The 15,806-nt window shown below is 37.1% G+C and overlaps 1 protein-coding gene across 1 annotated transcript; it reads right to left on the bottom strand.

Annotated features, from left to right (window-relative positions):
• Positions 1 to 1,405: 1,405 nt before the first annotated feature.
• Positions 1,406 to 12,937, bottom strand: LOC129264434 (2-Hydroxyacid oxidase 1-like). The gene is made up of 8 exons (XM_064102595.1): positions 12,076 to 12,937; positions 7,786 to 7,937; positions 6,608 to 6,863; positions 6,043 to 6,206; positions 5,397 to 5,488; positions 4,457 to 4,618; positions 2,784 to 2,853; positions 1,406 to 1,571 (listed from the first exon to the last, which is right to left on the bottom strand). Exons 1-8 carry the CDS (start codon positions 12,294 to 12,296, stop codon positions 1,504 to 1,506), a joined length of 1,185 nt encoding a protein of 394 aa, XP_063958665.1. The 5' UTR covers positions 12,297 to 12,937; the 3' UTR covers positions 1,406 to 1,503.
• Between the last annotated feature and the right edge of the window lie 2,869 nt (positions 12,938 to 15,806).

Here is a 15,806-nt window from a genome sequence, read left to right as displayed (position 1 = left end):
TAAAGGCAAAAGCTTGTGGCGGGGTACACTTGCAGATACATATTATACAATGAATGGCTCCTGATGCTATAAGAAGTTGCCCTAAATATGTGGTAAAAACATTACGGTTTTACCACAGTACAATCATACTTGGATCCCATGTTAATCATGTTGATTGTATAAGGGTGTGGATGTACACAATGTAATAAATGTAAATAATTTGATTAAGATACCATCATAAAACCTCGTTTCACAATACTAAAAACTAAATCATATTTACCCAGGCACCAATTTCAGTTCCTAAAACTGTTCCCCCAGTGGGCGCTATTTAATGTTATATTACTCTGGTTTCAACTGGTCTGTCTTAACACTCAAGCATTCAAAGAATTTCTTTCTACCGGGTACTTATTTATCTACACCTGAGTGGAGAGTGGCAAATTTTAGAACTTGAAAGGCAAGCGAGATCCCCATGGCCCTGGAAATCTCCCTCTAAATAGTATTCGACATAAATCTCACACTGCATTCGTTATGAAAATGGACACCAGTGATGTCGATCCGCAGAAATTGCTATTCATCTGTGGGATATTACGTAATAATACAAAGCGCCACACCCCCTAATGAATAGAAAGCTCGAGCGGATGTACCTCCGTGATGGACATCATAACCTTTGGATATCCAGATTGTTGGTAGGCCTACATTGGCATGATGAGTATTCAACTCTTGCCCTGGTCTTTCGAACATGATTTATCATGGCGATTTAAATTGAGTCTTGGAACTCTTGTTGGAATGCTCCCCAGGGAGTGGAGAAAGTGCATACATTGTGTGCGGGCATGACCGGGTTAATAATAAGTATAATGGAAAACGCTTAGAAACAAAGTATTAAACGCTACATAAATGTAACTATTACTATATGACTGAGTAATTACTATTATTAAATGATTATTTCATTCAATGAAGGTGAAAATAATTAGCATCAATATCCCTCTGCTACAATTAGCATCAATTAAAAGTCTACAATTAACATCTGCAATTAATTGAAAATGAAAAAATAACCCAAGTCCATGATATGACTTTCACTGTACATGTACAAAGTAAAGTGAATAAAGACAATTCAACAAAATATGATCGTAGCTAAAATTGCTAATCTAAATTCTCAAAATGTAATGTAATTAAAAGTAAATTCTTGGGCTGTGAATAGAAATAATACGAATGAACGTGTCAATGCATAGTATAGAATCATTCATGTATCTGTAATTATTTATTTCAGGAATCACTGAAGTAAATTACAAAAAAAATAAACGATTTCATACATTCCAAAAAATTTGACTGCTCAAATGTTTGTCAAAACTGCAGAAAACCAATTAAATATTCCGAAAGGTTTTAGCCAATCAATAGGTAGGTACATCTTGAGATTAATCCTATTGTGGGACACAATAATGTTCATCAACTCGTATAATATTATCGTTTTGTTCAATCTTTTCTAGCGTATATTTTTATGATGAATGTGTGCTGGCAATCGAATCCTCATAGCTTGGCGTAAATGATTTGCCTCCTCAGCAAGTCTTTTGTTACGTCAGCAACACTAAGTGAACCTGTAGAAAACAAACAGATTCAGTTTTGACAAAACGGTGTACGAAGAAACTCTTACGTCATTGAAAAACGTCAAGCTCATTGGCCTAAAACAATATGAAGGATGTTATACAGTAAAAACGTTGTTTTTTACTATTTTACAATTTGAACTTTACAGTAGTTGTTTATCTGTTTAAACGACCATGCTTAATTTATCGAGAATAAAATATCAAAAGTTAAACATTGTTGTTTAAGATTTTGAACACTTGTTTAAACCGTTTAAACTACCGTATAAGGTTCACATATCAGCATTGTATAAAAAAAACAGCCTTTTTACTGTGTGTAATTGGGAGGTGAAAGACACGTTCAATTTCTAATTAAATCAAGCGTAAGTCCGAAAATCATGCGTAATTGGGCTATATACAGAAAAGCTGTGTTGCAATTGAACTCAAACAAATTTGCGTTTAATCAAATGATTTACTTTTGATTTTTTTTAAAACTTATGCTTTATTCGTAATTGAACTTAATTTTCTTGCAACGCCCAATTGGTCTAGTTTTTGCCCCATAGATCATGTTTTTGCCCCATAAGTAATGTTCTTGCCCCGTAAGTCACGATTTTGCCCAATAAGTCAGGTTCTTGCCCAGTAAGTCATGTCCTTGCCCCATAGGTCATATTCTCGCCCCACGAGTGATGTTCTTGTCCCATGAGTGATGTTCTTGTCCCATAAGTCATGTTCTTGTCCAGTAAGAGTTAGTCATGTTCTTGCCCTGTAAGTCATGTTTTGCCCCATAAGTCATATTCTTCTCACATAAGTCATGTTTTGCCGCACAAATCATGTTCTTGACCCATTATGACAGAGCTGCCAACCTCGTGTAAAAAAAAAAGGAATCATACTGCCCCAAAAAAAAATTCTAACGAAAAAAAATGAATTTCTCAACATATTTTCTTCAAGCTGGAAGCAGCACTGCCTTATACCAAGTAAGTCTAGTAATATTTAAAGCATTAAGTCCCAATTTGTTCATCTTTTTTCCCAAACAGAACAGAAAAGACAAGAAGTTACTAAGAAAAAGACATCATCGCAAACACCAGAAATAATGAAATGAAAGGAATAGTATTGGTGTCAGTCAAATATTGTTTGCTATTTATTCTTAGTTACAATTATCATTACATTATTTACGATTAAACATTGGAAGATATTCTTTATGACTCACGCATCGCAGTCTATCTTTCTTACCTGTCAAAGCCATGGCAACGCTAAATTCTTTTTTAAGAATTTCCAGCATTTTACAGACTCCTGCAGTCCCCTGAAATATTTGGAATAATTAAAAAAAAAAGTAAAATGATATTCAAACATTTCACTTGCAATTTTTATCTTTAAAAATCAGTTTAATTCTGATTTCTGAGTTCAGGTTTCTGTGGTCAAGGATCCAATATTGAAAATGAACCTGTCTGGCTTCTATGATCTTCAGACGCATAACTATGATAACAGGAAGATATTTTCTCAGGGTTCTTGTACGAATCTTGGCACACTATTTGTTACATTATTACCTTAAATCTTGGATAATAAAGTGTAATCGTTTTCCGCATACCTTCCTTTCTTAAATCATTATACACCTTTCCTCTCGAGATGTGAGCGGGTTAATATCCTATTTTTGTTTTGATTGTAAAAACAAAATCTGGTGCAAAATAGGAAAGGGAAGCGATGGATTTCACACTTTTGTGTATTTTATTATATGAAATATAAAGTATTCGATTCTTTCCGCATCCAATAAAAGACACAGTCTGACCTAACCTTAAACAATTGGAATCAGCATTATAACTTTTTGGCTCATTTTAAAAATATGAAAAATGTTATCCATAAAACCAAATACAAAACAAATATCAAGTTTGTGGTCCCATCTGTTCTCTCCTTGCATATCATCCGGGGCCCCGGAAACGGGGGCTCCCCCGAAACCGTGCACAAAAACGAAAATGATTATGATTTTTTGCATGATCACCCCCCCACACACACACACACACACGCACACATTTTCGGCTTAGCCCCCGCACTTTCAAAAACCGTTCCGCGGCCCCTAGCAAGGTCATCTGTGTTGTGCGTGTCATTTATGTGGAATCAAGTGAAAGTTTAACATATCACTCACACAACTTTATTTCAACACAAAATTGATATGTTTTTTTTATGCTTTTTATTCAAATCAACTTAAGGGGACCTGTTTAATAATATTATGGCAACTTTTCCATTATGGTAACTACCAAGGTAACATGACTCAACACCCAATCAAAGTCACCATAATCGTATTAGTCTACGAAATGGGGCCCAAGTTGTAATGGACTTGATTTTAAAGGACAAGTCCACCCCAACAAAAAACTGATTTTAATAAAAAGAGATCAATCCAACAAGCATAACACTGAAATTTTTTTGAATTAGACAATATTTCATTTTTTACAGATTCGACCATAGGGACTGACTTGACTGAATCATATAGTATTAAACAGTGCTAATTCCACATGTTCAGGGAAGAATTAATCACTGTTTTACTTGACAATGAGGAGAAAATTAGAATATTTCATACAATAAAATACAAAAGAAATAGTGAGTGGATGATGTCATCAGTCTCCTCATTTGCATACCAACCAAGATGAAAATATACTACCACTGTCTACCAGTCGTAATTTTACTTTATTTGTGTACTTTTAATCTGTAATATTATGCAACTGTCCATGATTTGATAGACCTTTGATAGGCCTATGGCACACATTTGTATTTCTCTATATTCTTGTCATGTGTGAACTTATGTTTGCTGTTACAATCTTATGTACATGTATTCGTTTTTTAATGCAAATGTTAAATTAAATGAATTGATTATGATTTAGTTTTATCTTACGGAAATAAGAACAACAACTTACATCATAATTAAGAGCCCAGAGAGCCGGTCGACCTATGAATGCAGCTCGGGCTCCTAGTGCCAGAGCTTTGAGGATATCATTTCCGGATCGAATACCGCCATCAAAGAATACTTCCATACTGGATCCTCGAACAGCATCCACAACCTCCTCTAGGACATCGATCTGAAAGTGCGAAGAGTTTAGAGACAAGTAAGAGAAAGGAATAGCCCAATGATTGGATGTTTGGGGAAATATTTTTTTCCTTGTAAGGATTGTATTGTCCAGGAAAGGTGGATATTAATACAAGTCTTGATGAATAAAAACTGTGTCCCGTTACTTATGATTTGTATTTGGCATTTGGCAAGATGTTATTTCTCTAGAAACACCCCTTTAGGAAACCTAGCGCATATGCAGTTATCATTTACTTCTAGGCCTAAGGAACGCTAACTGTAAAGTGGGTTTTGGTTATAAAAAGAATTATAGCTAAACTGTGTCCCGTTACTTATGATTTGTATTTGGCATTTGGCAAGATGTTATTTCTCTCGAAACAGCCCCTTTAGGAAACCTATAGCGCATGCAGTCTTCGTTTCACTCGATTTCTAACTTTTATTTTATTTCCGTACGTGGTACTTCTCACAAAGCAGGGACGGTGCTATTATAGGGGGCAAGCCGATAAGACGCCCGCCCCTATCGACTTGCCCCCTATAGTAATACTTTGCCCCCCCCCCCCCATGTCGCAATGCACAGGATGTAAGTAATCCCAACAATGAAAAGGGAGAAAGAGAGACAGAGAGAGAGGGGGGGGGGGGAGAAAAGAGAGTGTTAAAAAATAAATAGAATTTTTTTTTTAAAGATATAAGAAAAGGAGAGAAAAAGAAGTTGGTTACGACATAGAAAGACAAGTAGTGGGGAGGGGGGGGGAGAAGAATAAGGAGTTGGGCATGGTTTGGTGTGACATTACCGATGCAGGAACTCCATCTAATTGTCTACCTCCGTGATTCGAGACGCATATACCCGCTACACCACGCGATACTGCTTCTCGGGCATCAGCAGCTAAAGAAAAAATAATAATTCAAAGTTAATATCGAATAATGGTAGGCCTATATTTCGATTTGAATCGTATAATCTCAAGGCGATTGAGGTCTACAATAACAATGAATTACAACCGAGTGTACCATTCATTAAAAAAAGAAGATCTTCTGTATAGTATTAAAAGCGACTCAAGACTTCAGAACGGTACCCTTCCTGACTTTGGGAGCCAGATAAAAAGTGGAACACCTATGACAGTCTCAGTCTCGCCTGAATTACGCGATTCGATATAGCAGCAGTGCTGACTTTGGAAACAACGAAGATTGATGATTAGGCCTATTAAAAAAAAACGTAATTCACATGAAAATAAAATTCTAAGTTCATTGAACATAAATGACATTTGATCTTAGACATGTGACAAGAAACTCAGGCAGGATGCGCAGTGATACTTGATTATGTTAAAGTTAAACACAGTTCTATCGAGACGTTCGTTCCGTCATTGGACCTACTGCTCTGTATGTCCGTGCTTTAACACACCTACATATCCTCTGAAAAGTTGAAGATATATTACAGTGTACCTGTAAGAATGCCTTTAACGACAATTGGCAGTGACGAGATGCTTCTGACCCACTCTATGTCGTCCCAGCTAACGGCATCATCGATTTGGGTGTCCACGTATTGCGGGAAGGAGTCATTATCTGCCCCATCCTCAATCTCCAACTGCGTTGGAAAGCTCTGTAATCTGCCAGGAATCGAGTCAAACTTAGAGTAAATATACTTGGAATATAAGGCTAATTCGCCTTTTGGATCCGAGTTAATGAAAAGAATTACACCACCCTTAGAATTTAGCTAAAACTTATTGCAAATATCTGCGTTATTATATTGACTAAGCCACAGAACATTATTAGTTAAGTAATTGACATTAAAAGGGATTTTTTAAAAGAGAATTACAACATCCCGTAATGTGACTATTTAGTTGCTACAAATATCTAGACTACCCTTCTGCGATTTAACAGCAACTAAGAAAAGAAGAAACATTAAACTAACCGTACCTGATAGGCCTACAATGAGTAATCTAGGTATTATCACCCAGTAATCAAACTCTGATCTAAAATAGAAAGATCTCAATGTAGTAGTTTGTACCTGAATTTGGATGGTAACGCGAATTCACTCCTCAACGCTCGAAGCCTCCTTCCCAGGACAGGTGTGTCACCAGAAACGAAGATAGCCTTGTAGCCCGCCCTCTCCGCCCGTTCAATGATCTTCCTCGTAATTGACCTGTCCCTGAAGATGTGCACGTGGAACCAGCGCAGTCCATCACCTGATGCTTCTGCTACTTCCTCTATTGTACACGTTGTCCAAGCACTCAAAACCATGCCGGTTCCCATGGCTGTGGCGGCTATAGCAAGGTTTTAAAAACAGGAATTACAGAAGAGTAATTCTCCGGAAGTACCTGAACGATGTCTAGCAGTGACAAAAAATCTGGTGACAAAGTCACTAAATAGTACATAGACGTATGACAGTGGGTTCATGAAAGAGTTGGAGAAGTTTTATTTACCTCACAACCAGATGAAGCATTGAAGGTCACCTTCGTGAAAATGTCATATGGATCGAGGTGAAAGGCCTACGACCTTTTCCCGATTTCATATCATGATGTTTGGAGAATGGGTTTTCAGGGGAAGGAATGGTACGTGCACCAAATATAAATAGTACGATGCCATGAAATTGATTAGAGATGCATTTTTTTCCTTTGTATCATACATGTACTTTTCTCTTTAATTCCGATTAAACATAAACCCGATGGCTTTGTAGGCCCTACCTTCAAATTTCTATTTTTTCCAAATCTCATGCGACAGTCACACCGGTGATTCACCGTGAAAACTAGCTACTCAAGAGTCCACGCAGCTCGACCAATTGATACGTTATTACCCACGACATACCATCGGTCGTTTAGGAGTTTGTTTCGTTGGTGTGACTGCATCATTTTGGGACTGTTGACTTTCGACGGATTCAAGAACATAGACAATTTTTGTCAAATGCCCTTCATGACAATGAACAATCAAGAAGTCTTTGTCGAAAATTTACGAATCAACACGGCAGTTTCATCCTGGACTCGGGAGACGATTGCAATTTTTCGTCAGCTCCGGGACTTAGGATGACACTGCTGTTCCGGGTTACCAGTTTTCGACAAAGACCTTCCTAGCCTCGTAGCTGATCATTGTCATTTGACGGGCAATTTTAATTATATTCATTGTGTTCTGGAATTGGTTGTGTGTCGTGGAAGCGAAATCTCCCTATATTAGCAACATCACCGATTTTACCTCTCGCCATGGCCACTTCTCCTTCTGGGTGGGCCATCTTCTGCATAGCTGTAGGGGCGATGGCAAAGGGGAAGGGTACCTTCTGTCCCAGGATGGTGGTGGATATATCCCTCGATGACACATCTCGTAGAATATACGATTGTAAACGAATTCTGTGATCAGGATATAAAGATATCAATTATGAAAAATATGAATTATGAAAGGGGGAATGAAGAATAATCCGACAAGAAGCATTGGAGTGTTTAAAATGCCATAATTTCAGGAGATTATCGCTTCGGTCCCTCGTACGTGTATTGTTCCATTCTCTCACAAGATTTCACAGCATGTAGACCTAACTTTGGTTACTCAGGTTACCATTAGTAATGAAAATCAGGACTTTGGATATTGAAGGATTTTGGGAATTCGATTCCATATCTTTAAAACTAAGAAAACAGATAAGAATTTACCAATGCCGAATGTTTATGATAATCTACACACCTTCCATTTTGTGCATTTCTTTCATTCTTACCGACAAGTCCTTTCATAAAACGCGCTTCCCATGTATTATATACATATAATACATGTATTATCATTATCGTGTATTTAATTAAGCATCACGTATAATTGCTTAATATTTTTCTGTCCACACAATAGATTCTGCTTACTTTGGTTGTGCATATTTACAATTCTTTGGAACACCCCTCCCCTCCGCCATGGGATGAACAGCTGTAACAAAGATGTTTAATTTTCTAAAAGGTCCAAAGTATGTTGTTTCAGGAGTTCAATATTAACATCCGAGATGAACAATTTGCGCCTTGGTTGAAAACTAATGAAAATATAGGACGTAATGATCAGCTATTACACAGTCACTATCGGTAGAGGATCCGCTATAAAACACTTCTGGGTCCCGTTTCATTAATCATTTTTCATAGCATCTCTTTTCCCATATTACGACCCCTCGTTCATCATAGAGTTAAGTCACTCTTTAGTCAATATCTGAATTATAAAATGTGATTTATACATATATCTATCTGAACTAAAAATTTGATTTATTCCAATAACCGACGCTTTGTGTTTTTAATTTATTTTCACAGCAAATTAAATAAAATTTCTACATCTCAAATGAAAAATACAATTCAAAACACATACTTTGAATAGTTGAATAACTATATTTTTGTATGATCATGTAACTTAAATGTTGTATTGTGGATAAAACCTTGAGAAAAAAATAGCTTGTGAATCAAATTTCCCGGTAATTAACATGATATTCGTACGCGTTAAAACATTTTCAGACTTAATAACCATAGTATAGAGATGTATTAGATATAATAGGGGGCATATCGCAACATCGCCTTGCTTGCCTTTTCCATACACTTATAGGACTATTCGTCAACGTCGATAAGTATAACTTAATGATTTTCCTCTTTTTCACTTTAGTTTGGTAGCAATGTCGTTAACATTTTTTTTTTATTTCACAATTACATAAACCAAAATTGACATAAATATATACTCCTCTCCCGGGAGAATGATACACCCACAAATGTAAAAACGCACTTCGGCCCCCACAAATGAAAAAAAAAATTACCCACAAAATTTATGTATAAAGACCTACTCTTACGGTACGGGATGTTGCAAGAATTACTTTCCATTGACTGCAAGTCAATTTTAGGACCCGACATCAATTTATTACAGGTCTGCTCTTTATTTACATCGACAAGAGTGAATCTACTCGTGATTGATCTATCACTTGTAGATTTGCAACTGAAATTTTGTAATTGATTGCAAATGTTTTCTTGCAACACGTACCCCTTAGTCTATTTCAGTATTTTCATACGTACTATTGGCTATGCACATGGGCGGAAATCCCAGGGGGGACAGGGGGGACAGGGGGGACGTGCCCCCCTACTCAAAATAGTAGGGGGTACACAATATCAAATGTCCCCCCTATTATTTTTTTGTCTTTTATGATGGTAAGAAATACATCATTCTAAATCGAAATAAAACATGTATTTTGGGACGAGATGACCTTACTTTGGCGATGATAACCTTTTTTTTTGCTTGTCAAATTTTCCCGCCCCTTGTCCCCATAGGCGGATCCAGGGGTCCGCCCCCAACCCCTCTTGGTGGAGAAAAAAAAAGGAAAAGAAAGAAGGAAAAAGGAGGGAAAAGAGAGGAGAAAAAGAAGAGGACGACGAGAGCATAAACTAAGATGAGGGGAAGACTTGGAAAATAAAAAGAATCTTTCGTGCCACTATATAAAATTTTCGCTCGCGCTTCGCGCTCGCATTGCCTGATAGGTGATTTACATATCTTGTTCAATATGGAGTTCGAATATCAAGTTTGGAAGTCAATATACAAAACATATTTCACCTCGGAAATCGAACTTTCATTATTTTGTGTAATTTACAAATTGGTTTTTAAAAAGTGCTCTGTAAAAATGCTAGTTTTATGGTCTGAATGTTAACATTTGCTGCTTGCGCTGCGCGCTCGCAAATTTTGATTTATCAGGTACTTATTATTTTCGTGTATTCACTAAAGTTTACAGGTCTGATTGTTAAGACGTAACAGCTAGCGCGCTGCACGCTCGCATTTTGATTGGCGAGTTATATAAATGTTTCAATATTGATTATACAACAAACTACTTAAAATCCCCTTTTCATGACAGTTTATCAAAACTTTAAGCTCGCGATTTGCGCTCGCATTAATGGTTAAAAATATATTACCTGATGCATCCTATTCATAATCACAAAAGTGAAATGTCCAGTTTTTATGCCATGATATCATCAGATTTCGCGCCCTCATTAGGCATTAATAAATATATTAATTTAATAATTAAATTGTCCCTTTTGTTTCATCTCGCGCTTAGCAAGAGGAATAGGAGGATAGTCTAATATGATGACATGTCGTAAGGATGTCCCGGTCCTATTTCAAAACTCAAAGTAATAATATCAGCTCTTTTTTAAGTGCGATCCTTATCCACCTTACAATTTTTCTACAAAGTGCTTGAAATATGAAGCTGAAATTTACTCTTTTTTTCAGATCTGAATATCAAAGTTTCATGATTTTCATGATTAAAGTTGTATATAGAATGCCTAGATAAATATGAAACACGCTCGCGCATGTTTATTCAGATACTCAACTTGTTCTCTAATTTAATTCATTATCCAGTTTCAGATCACAATATCAAAATTTTTCTGCTCGCGCTTTGTGCTCGCATTATTAATGTAGAAAGACCCCATATTACTCATCCTTTCGATGATTTGCAAAACATGAACAGAGTGGCCATTTTTAGGTCTAAATCTCGAAAAAAATTCTGCTCGCGCTTCCCGCTCGCATCAATCGTTAAATTATATAGCTCCTGTTTACGATTACACAAAAACTGATTAAAATGTTCCATTCTTTCTTTAGAAAGTTCAAAAATTTTCAGCTCGCATTTTTTCATTGTTGAAATATGTAACGCCTTCATGGCTAAGTGCAAGCAGTCCTTACAGGTACCCTTTCAACAGGTACCGGTTCAAAACTTATATAAAAATTTTCTGCTCGCGCTTTGCACTCGCATTATTAATACTCATCCTTTTCAGGATTTACAAAACATGAATAGAGTGTCTCGTTCAGTAAATATTATAGGACTAAATCTCGAAATTTTCCGCTCGCGCTTCGCGCTCGCATTAATTGTTTACTTATATACCTATTCTGCTTGAGTTACAAAAAGTGCTTAGAATTTCCATTCTTTAGGTGAAAATGTAAAAAAAATTCAGCTCGAGCTTCGCGCTCGCATTATTTGATTTTTAAATGCTACTTTAATAATTACAGGTATCTTTTCCATCAGTTCATTTCTGCTCGCGCTTTGCGTTTGTAATAATTATTAAGTCGCATACACATCTTTTTCAGGATAACAAACATTGCCCAGAATCAGTTCAAATTTTAGGGAAAAATACATAAAATTTCCAAAAAAATTAGCTCGCGCTTCGCGCTCGCATCATATAAATAAGGATTATGATATTATATATTAATTTATAAGAAGTGACTAATGAGGACTACCCCTTCAAAGAAACAAACAAAAATCATCTCCGAGTTGCCGATCGGGGAAAATATGGCTGAAACAAATTTCCGCCCCCCCCCCCCCTATTGGCGAAGGCTGGATCCGCCCCTGTGTCCCCCCTACCTTTTGGGAGAGATTTCCGCCCCTGGCTATGCAATGGGAATTTTGCTGGCCGTGCTGACTGTGTCTGGCAAACTTGTTTGTTGGTAAAAAGGAAATAAATGAAGAAAAAATGAGTGTCTACTGTCTATACTCCCCGGTCTACTCACCGTTTGAATGCCTCTTGGTTATCTCTCACACTCTGTTCAGTACCAGATCCACCTGCATAGTAATCGAATATTTCTTTCGTCATGTTCTTCTTTGCATATTCCTCAAAGTCTTGTAAACAGACAACATTTGGCTTGCATAGATCTTGACATGGCCAGCATTCCTCATCTTCAGCTTCGCATGTTTTCTTTCGGCATATTGTTGAATTTCCAATTGTATCCATTGTTTGATATATCGGTTTTTATCAACAGAGATATAAATGATGTGTACCCGATTGAACAAGGGATGCTAAACTTTCTAGCTGCGAAACACCACTTGTCTTTATTAAAAGTATCTCTGAAAAACGTTCTCCCATGACCTTGTAGTATGCAAGGCAGCGCAGCTCAGCCAAATTCATGACGTCATTGCACGAATTGAACACGTGCTACGTGTAGTTGTTTGGACTAGAGTGCAAAACAAGATCAAGTGTATATATAGAGTTACTCTACGTAGTTTTACGTTGTAGCCATGGCCCTGGGAAGCGGGGATATGCATAGAGAGCTGGTTCTTCGTGTCCTTGAAAATCCTGTATGCTAAATACGAGAAATTTAACCAAATCTGAAGGTGATTTAATCACCTTCATTTTGTAAGCCCCCCCCCCTTTTTACCTGTCAAATTTTTCTTCCACATCCACACTTTCTATTCAAACTCGTTCCCAGGTCCCTATAATATTGGAGCGCTCGGCCATGAACATCTGCACGTGGATCGAGAAGAATGCATGTCATGGTCCTTGATCTTGACATTCTCCTTGGTTTATTTTTTGTCAACGTGAAATCCAATTTCCAGGAAGCACGTGATATCGTTTTGTTAGCTTTGTTGTAAGTCTGGCCGCGGAATCGCCGGGGGGGGGGGGGTGGTGCCTAGCTGCCCCCGAAAATTTGTCTGTTATAGATGACATGTGGATTGTGTTTTTTTTTTTTATATGGTCATCTCAGGCTCCCCCCCCCCCAAACCGTGCGGCCCCTGCCTATAAATGAAATTTGGATTGCATATACTAGGCCTACCCGTATTGGCAGTTCTAACAAATTATAGGGCCGGGCCTTATAGATCTTGTAGATAAAGCATGTTATCTTTATTTTGCTTCTAAAAAGCTATCCAACGACTGATCTAAATGATATTCATTAGAATGAACATCATCTCAATACATGCATCATTTTGATAGGGATATAAGAAGAAATAAAGATAATTTTGTCTCAATTGAATTAAGGCCGGGCATGAGTTACAAAATCAAGACCTCTCCTTTTGAGATTCTTCTTAGATTTTCCTCTTTTATTTTACTTCTTTTTCCTTTCATTCTCAACTTTTGACTTTTCCACTACTTAAAATAAAAACGGCTGGGAGCGGTCACCCCGGACCCCATGTAGCATGCCATAATACAAAAGATATAAGACACAAATCGTTCGTTAACTTTGCTTTATCTGGAACAACCTGTCCTGAAAACGGACTATTTCATGAACTTGTCTATCGCAACCTTTATATTTTTTAAATAATAATTTATTTTCTTCCTCTTTCAAATGATCAAATCAATACTTTTACAATCACAATTCATATTATTCCAAACCTATTATTCCAAATTAGAACTTAAAGGGCGCCACGATGAGGCGTGTTCGTGTTTACCCCTCGTTTAGCAATAAGCCTACCCGTCTTCGCTATTAAAGAACCATAAATGCGTTAATCGTATAAAATAAAAACCTATATACAAGTGGTGTTTTTTTAGGACAAGTCCACCTCAACAAAAAATTGATTTGAATAAAAAGAGAAAAATCCAACAAGCATAACACAGAAAATTTCATCCAAATCGGATGTAAAACAAGAAAGTTATGACATTTTAAAGTTTCGCTTAATTTCACGAAACAGTTATATGCACACCCTGGCTGGTATGCAAATGAGGAGACTATGACGACATCCACTCACTATTTCTTTTGTATTTTATTATATGAAATATGAAATATTCTTATTTTCTCCTCATTGTCAAGTGATACAACGATAATTCCTCCCTGAACATGTGGAATTAGCATTGTTTAATACTATATGGTTCAGTCAAGTTGGTCCTTATTGTCAAATCTATAAAAAATGAAATATTGTATAATTCAAACAATAAAAAACAAAAGAAACAGTGAGTATAGGACATCATCAACTGACTCACCTAGTTGTGCATATCACCGTTTTGTGAAAAATAAGCGAAACTATAAAATGTCATAACTTTCTTATTTTACATCCGATTTTGATGAAATTTTCAGCACTATGCTAGTTTGATTTTTCTCTATTTATTCAAGTCAGCATTTTCCTGGGGTGGACTTGACTTTTAAATTACTACGAAGGCTTCAAAAGTTGGATAGGCCAAAAGTATCAGAGTTGCCAAATTTCCGCAAACCTCTATGCATGAGAGGGTTGCACGCGGAATCCCCTTCAAATCCCCTTTGCCAAAAACCGATTTGTTGAAGTCCCAGATGAGGATATTTGGGTATAAAGGTTATTGTAAAGGTGGTACAAACTGACCGAAATTTCCATCACGGGAAGGCGGATAAAAAACAAGTACTATCCTATCATACAGTATGCCAATAAAATCTGTATCCTACAATCTTAACTTTCGAGTAATAAACTGATTAAGTCTACTGCAACACAATAGGTCTAGTACACTGGCGTAAATCCGTGTTGATGGGTGGGGGGATGACTGAAATATTTTGGCATTTTTTTGCAATCATGTTTTTAGATATGCAAGGAATTGTCATTGATATGTCCACAGTGGCGTACCGTGGGTCACGGCATTAGGGTGGTACCAGCAAAATTTTTGAATCACTGAGTGAGTGCGCTAGTGAGCGCGCTCAGTTGCCAGTTATACTGACCTAATAGAGACATTTTAAGGACAATGTCATTAAACGGACATGTATCTCACTGATCAAATAATGCGAGCGCGAAGCGCGAGTTGAAATTTTTTATATTCACACCTAAAAAGGGACATTATAATCAAATTTGTGTAATCATGATAGGTACCTGTCTCGCTAAACAATGCGAGCGCGAAGCGCGAGCTGAAAACTGAGATAATTCAGACCTGAAGTGGGGCATTCTAAGGTTTCTTTGTAGGAATTAACTAAAACCATACGTATTTCATTTACCAAATGATGCGAGCGCGAAGCGCGAGCTGAATTTTTTTTTAATATTCAGATCAGAAGGGACATTTTAAGGACTGATTTTAGGAATTCATGAAGAGCAGACATATCTCACCAATCCACTAATGCGAACGTAATCACGGACAGGAAATGTTTCATATATACGAAGACCTTAACATGGGGCAATGCACTTTTGAGTCATGAAAAAGAAGCATATGTCACTACATAAAACAATGATAACTCAAGTGCTAGGAAATATGTTTGGTTTATATTGACTTGAAAACGGGATGTTTTAGTACAACAGGATTATATATCTCGTTAAACAGACAATGCGAGCACCAGGAACAATGAAGACGTAGGCCCTGGGCAAATTATGTTTTCATAAAGTTATGATAAAAATGTTTCTTATGTAATGTAACATAACATTATAATGAATAATATTTTCTTCTTTCCCACTACGCTTCTCTTCCTTTCTCCCTCTTTTCTCCTTCCCCCCTTTCCCCGTTTTTTTTTGGACAGCCGATGGGGGGGGGGGGGGGGGGGGATGTGCCCTCCCATGCCCCCCGTAGTTACGCCACTGTATG

Source organism: Lytechinus pictus, chromosome 7 (genome assembly GCF_037042905.1).
Source record: "Lytechinus pictus isolate F3 Inbred chromosome 7, Lp3.0, whole genome shotgun sequence".
In the NCBI taxonomy this organism is placed as follows: Eukaryota; Metazoa; Echinodermata; class Echinoidea; order Temnopleuroida; family Toxopneustidae; genus Lytechinus; species Lytechinus pictus.
The sequence above is the reverse complement of the archived record's forward strand: the minus strand, read 5'-3'. Positions and strand labels throughout refer to the sequence as shown.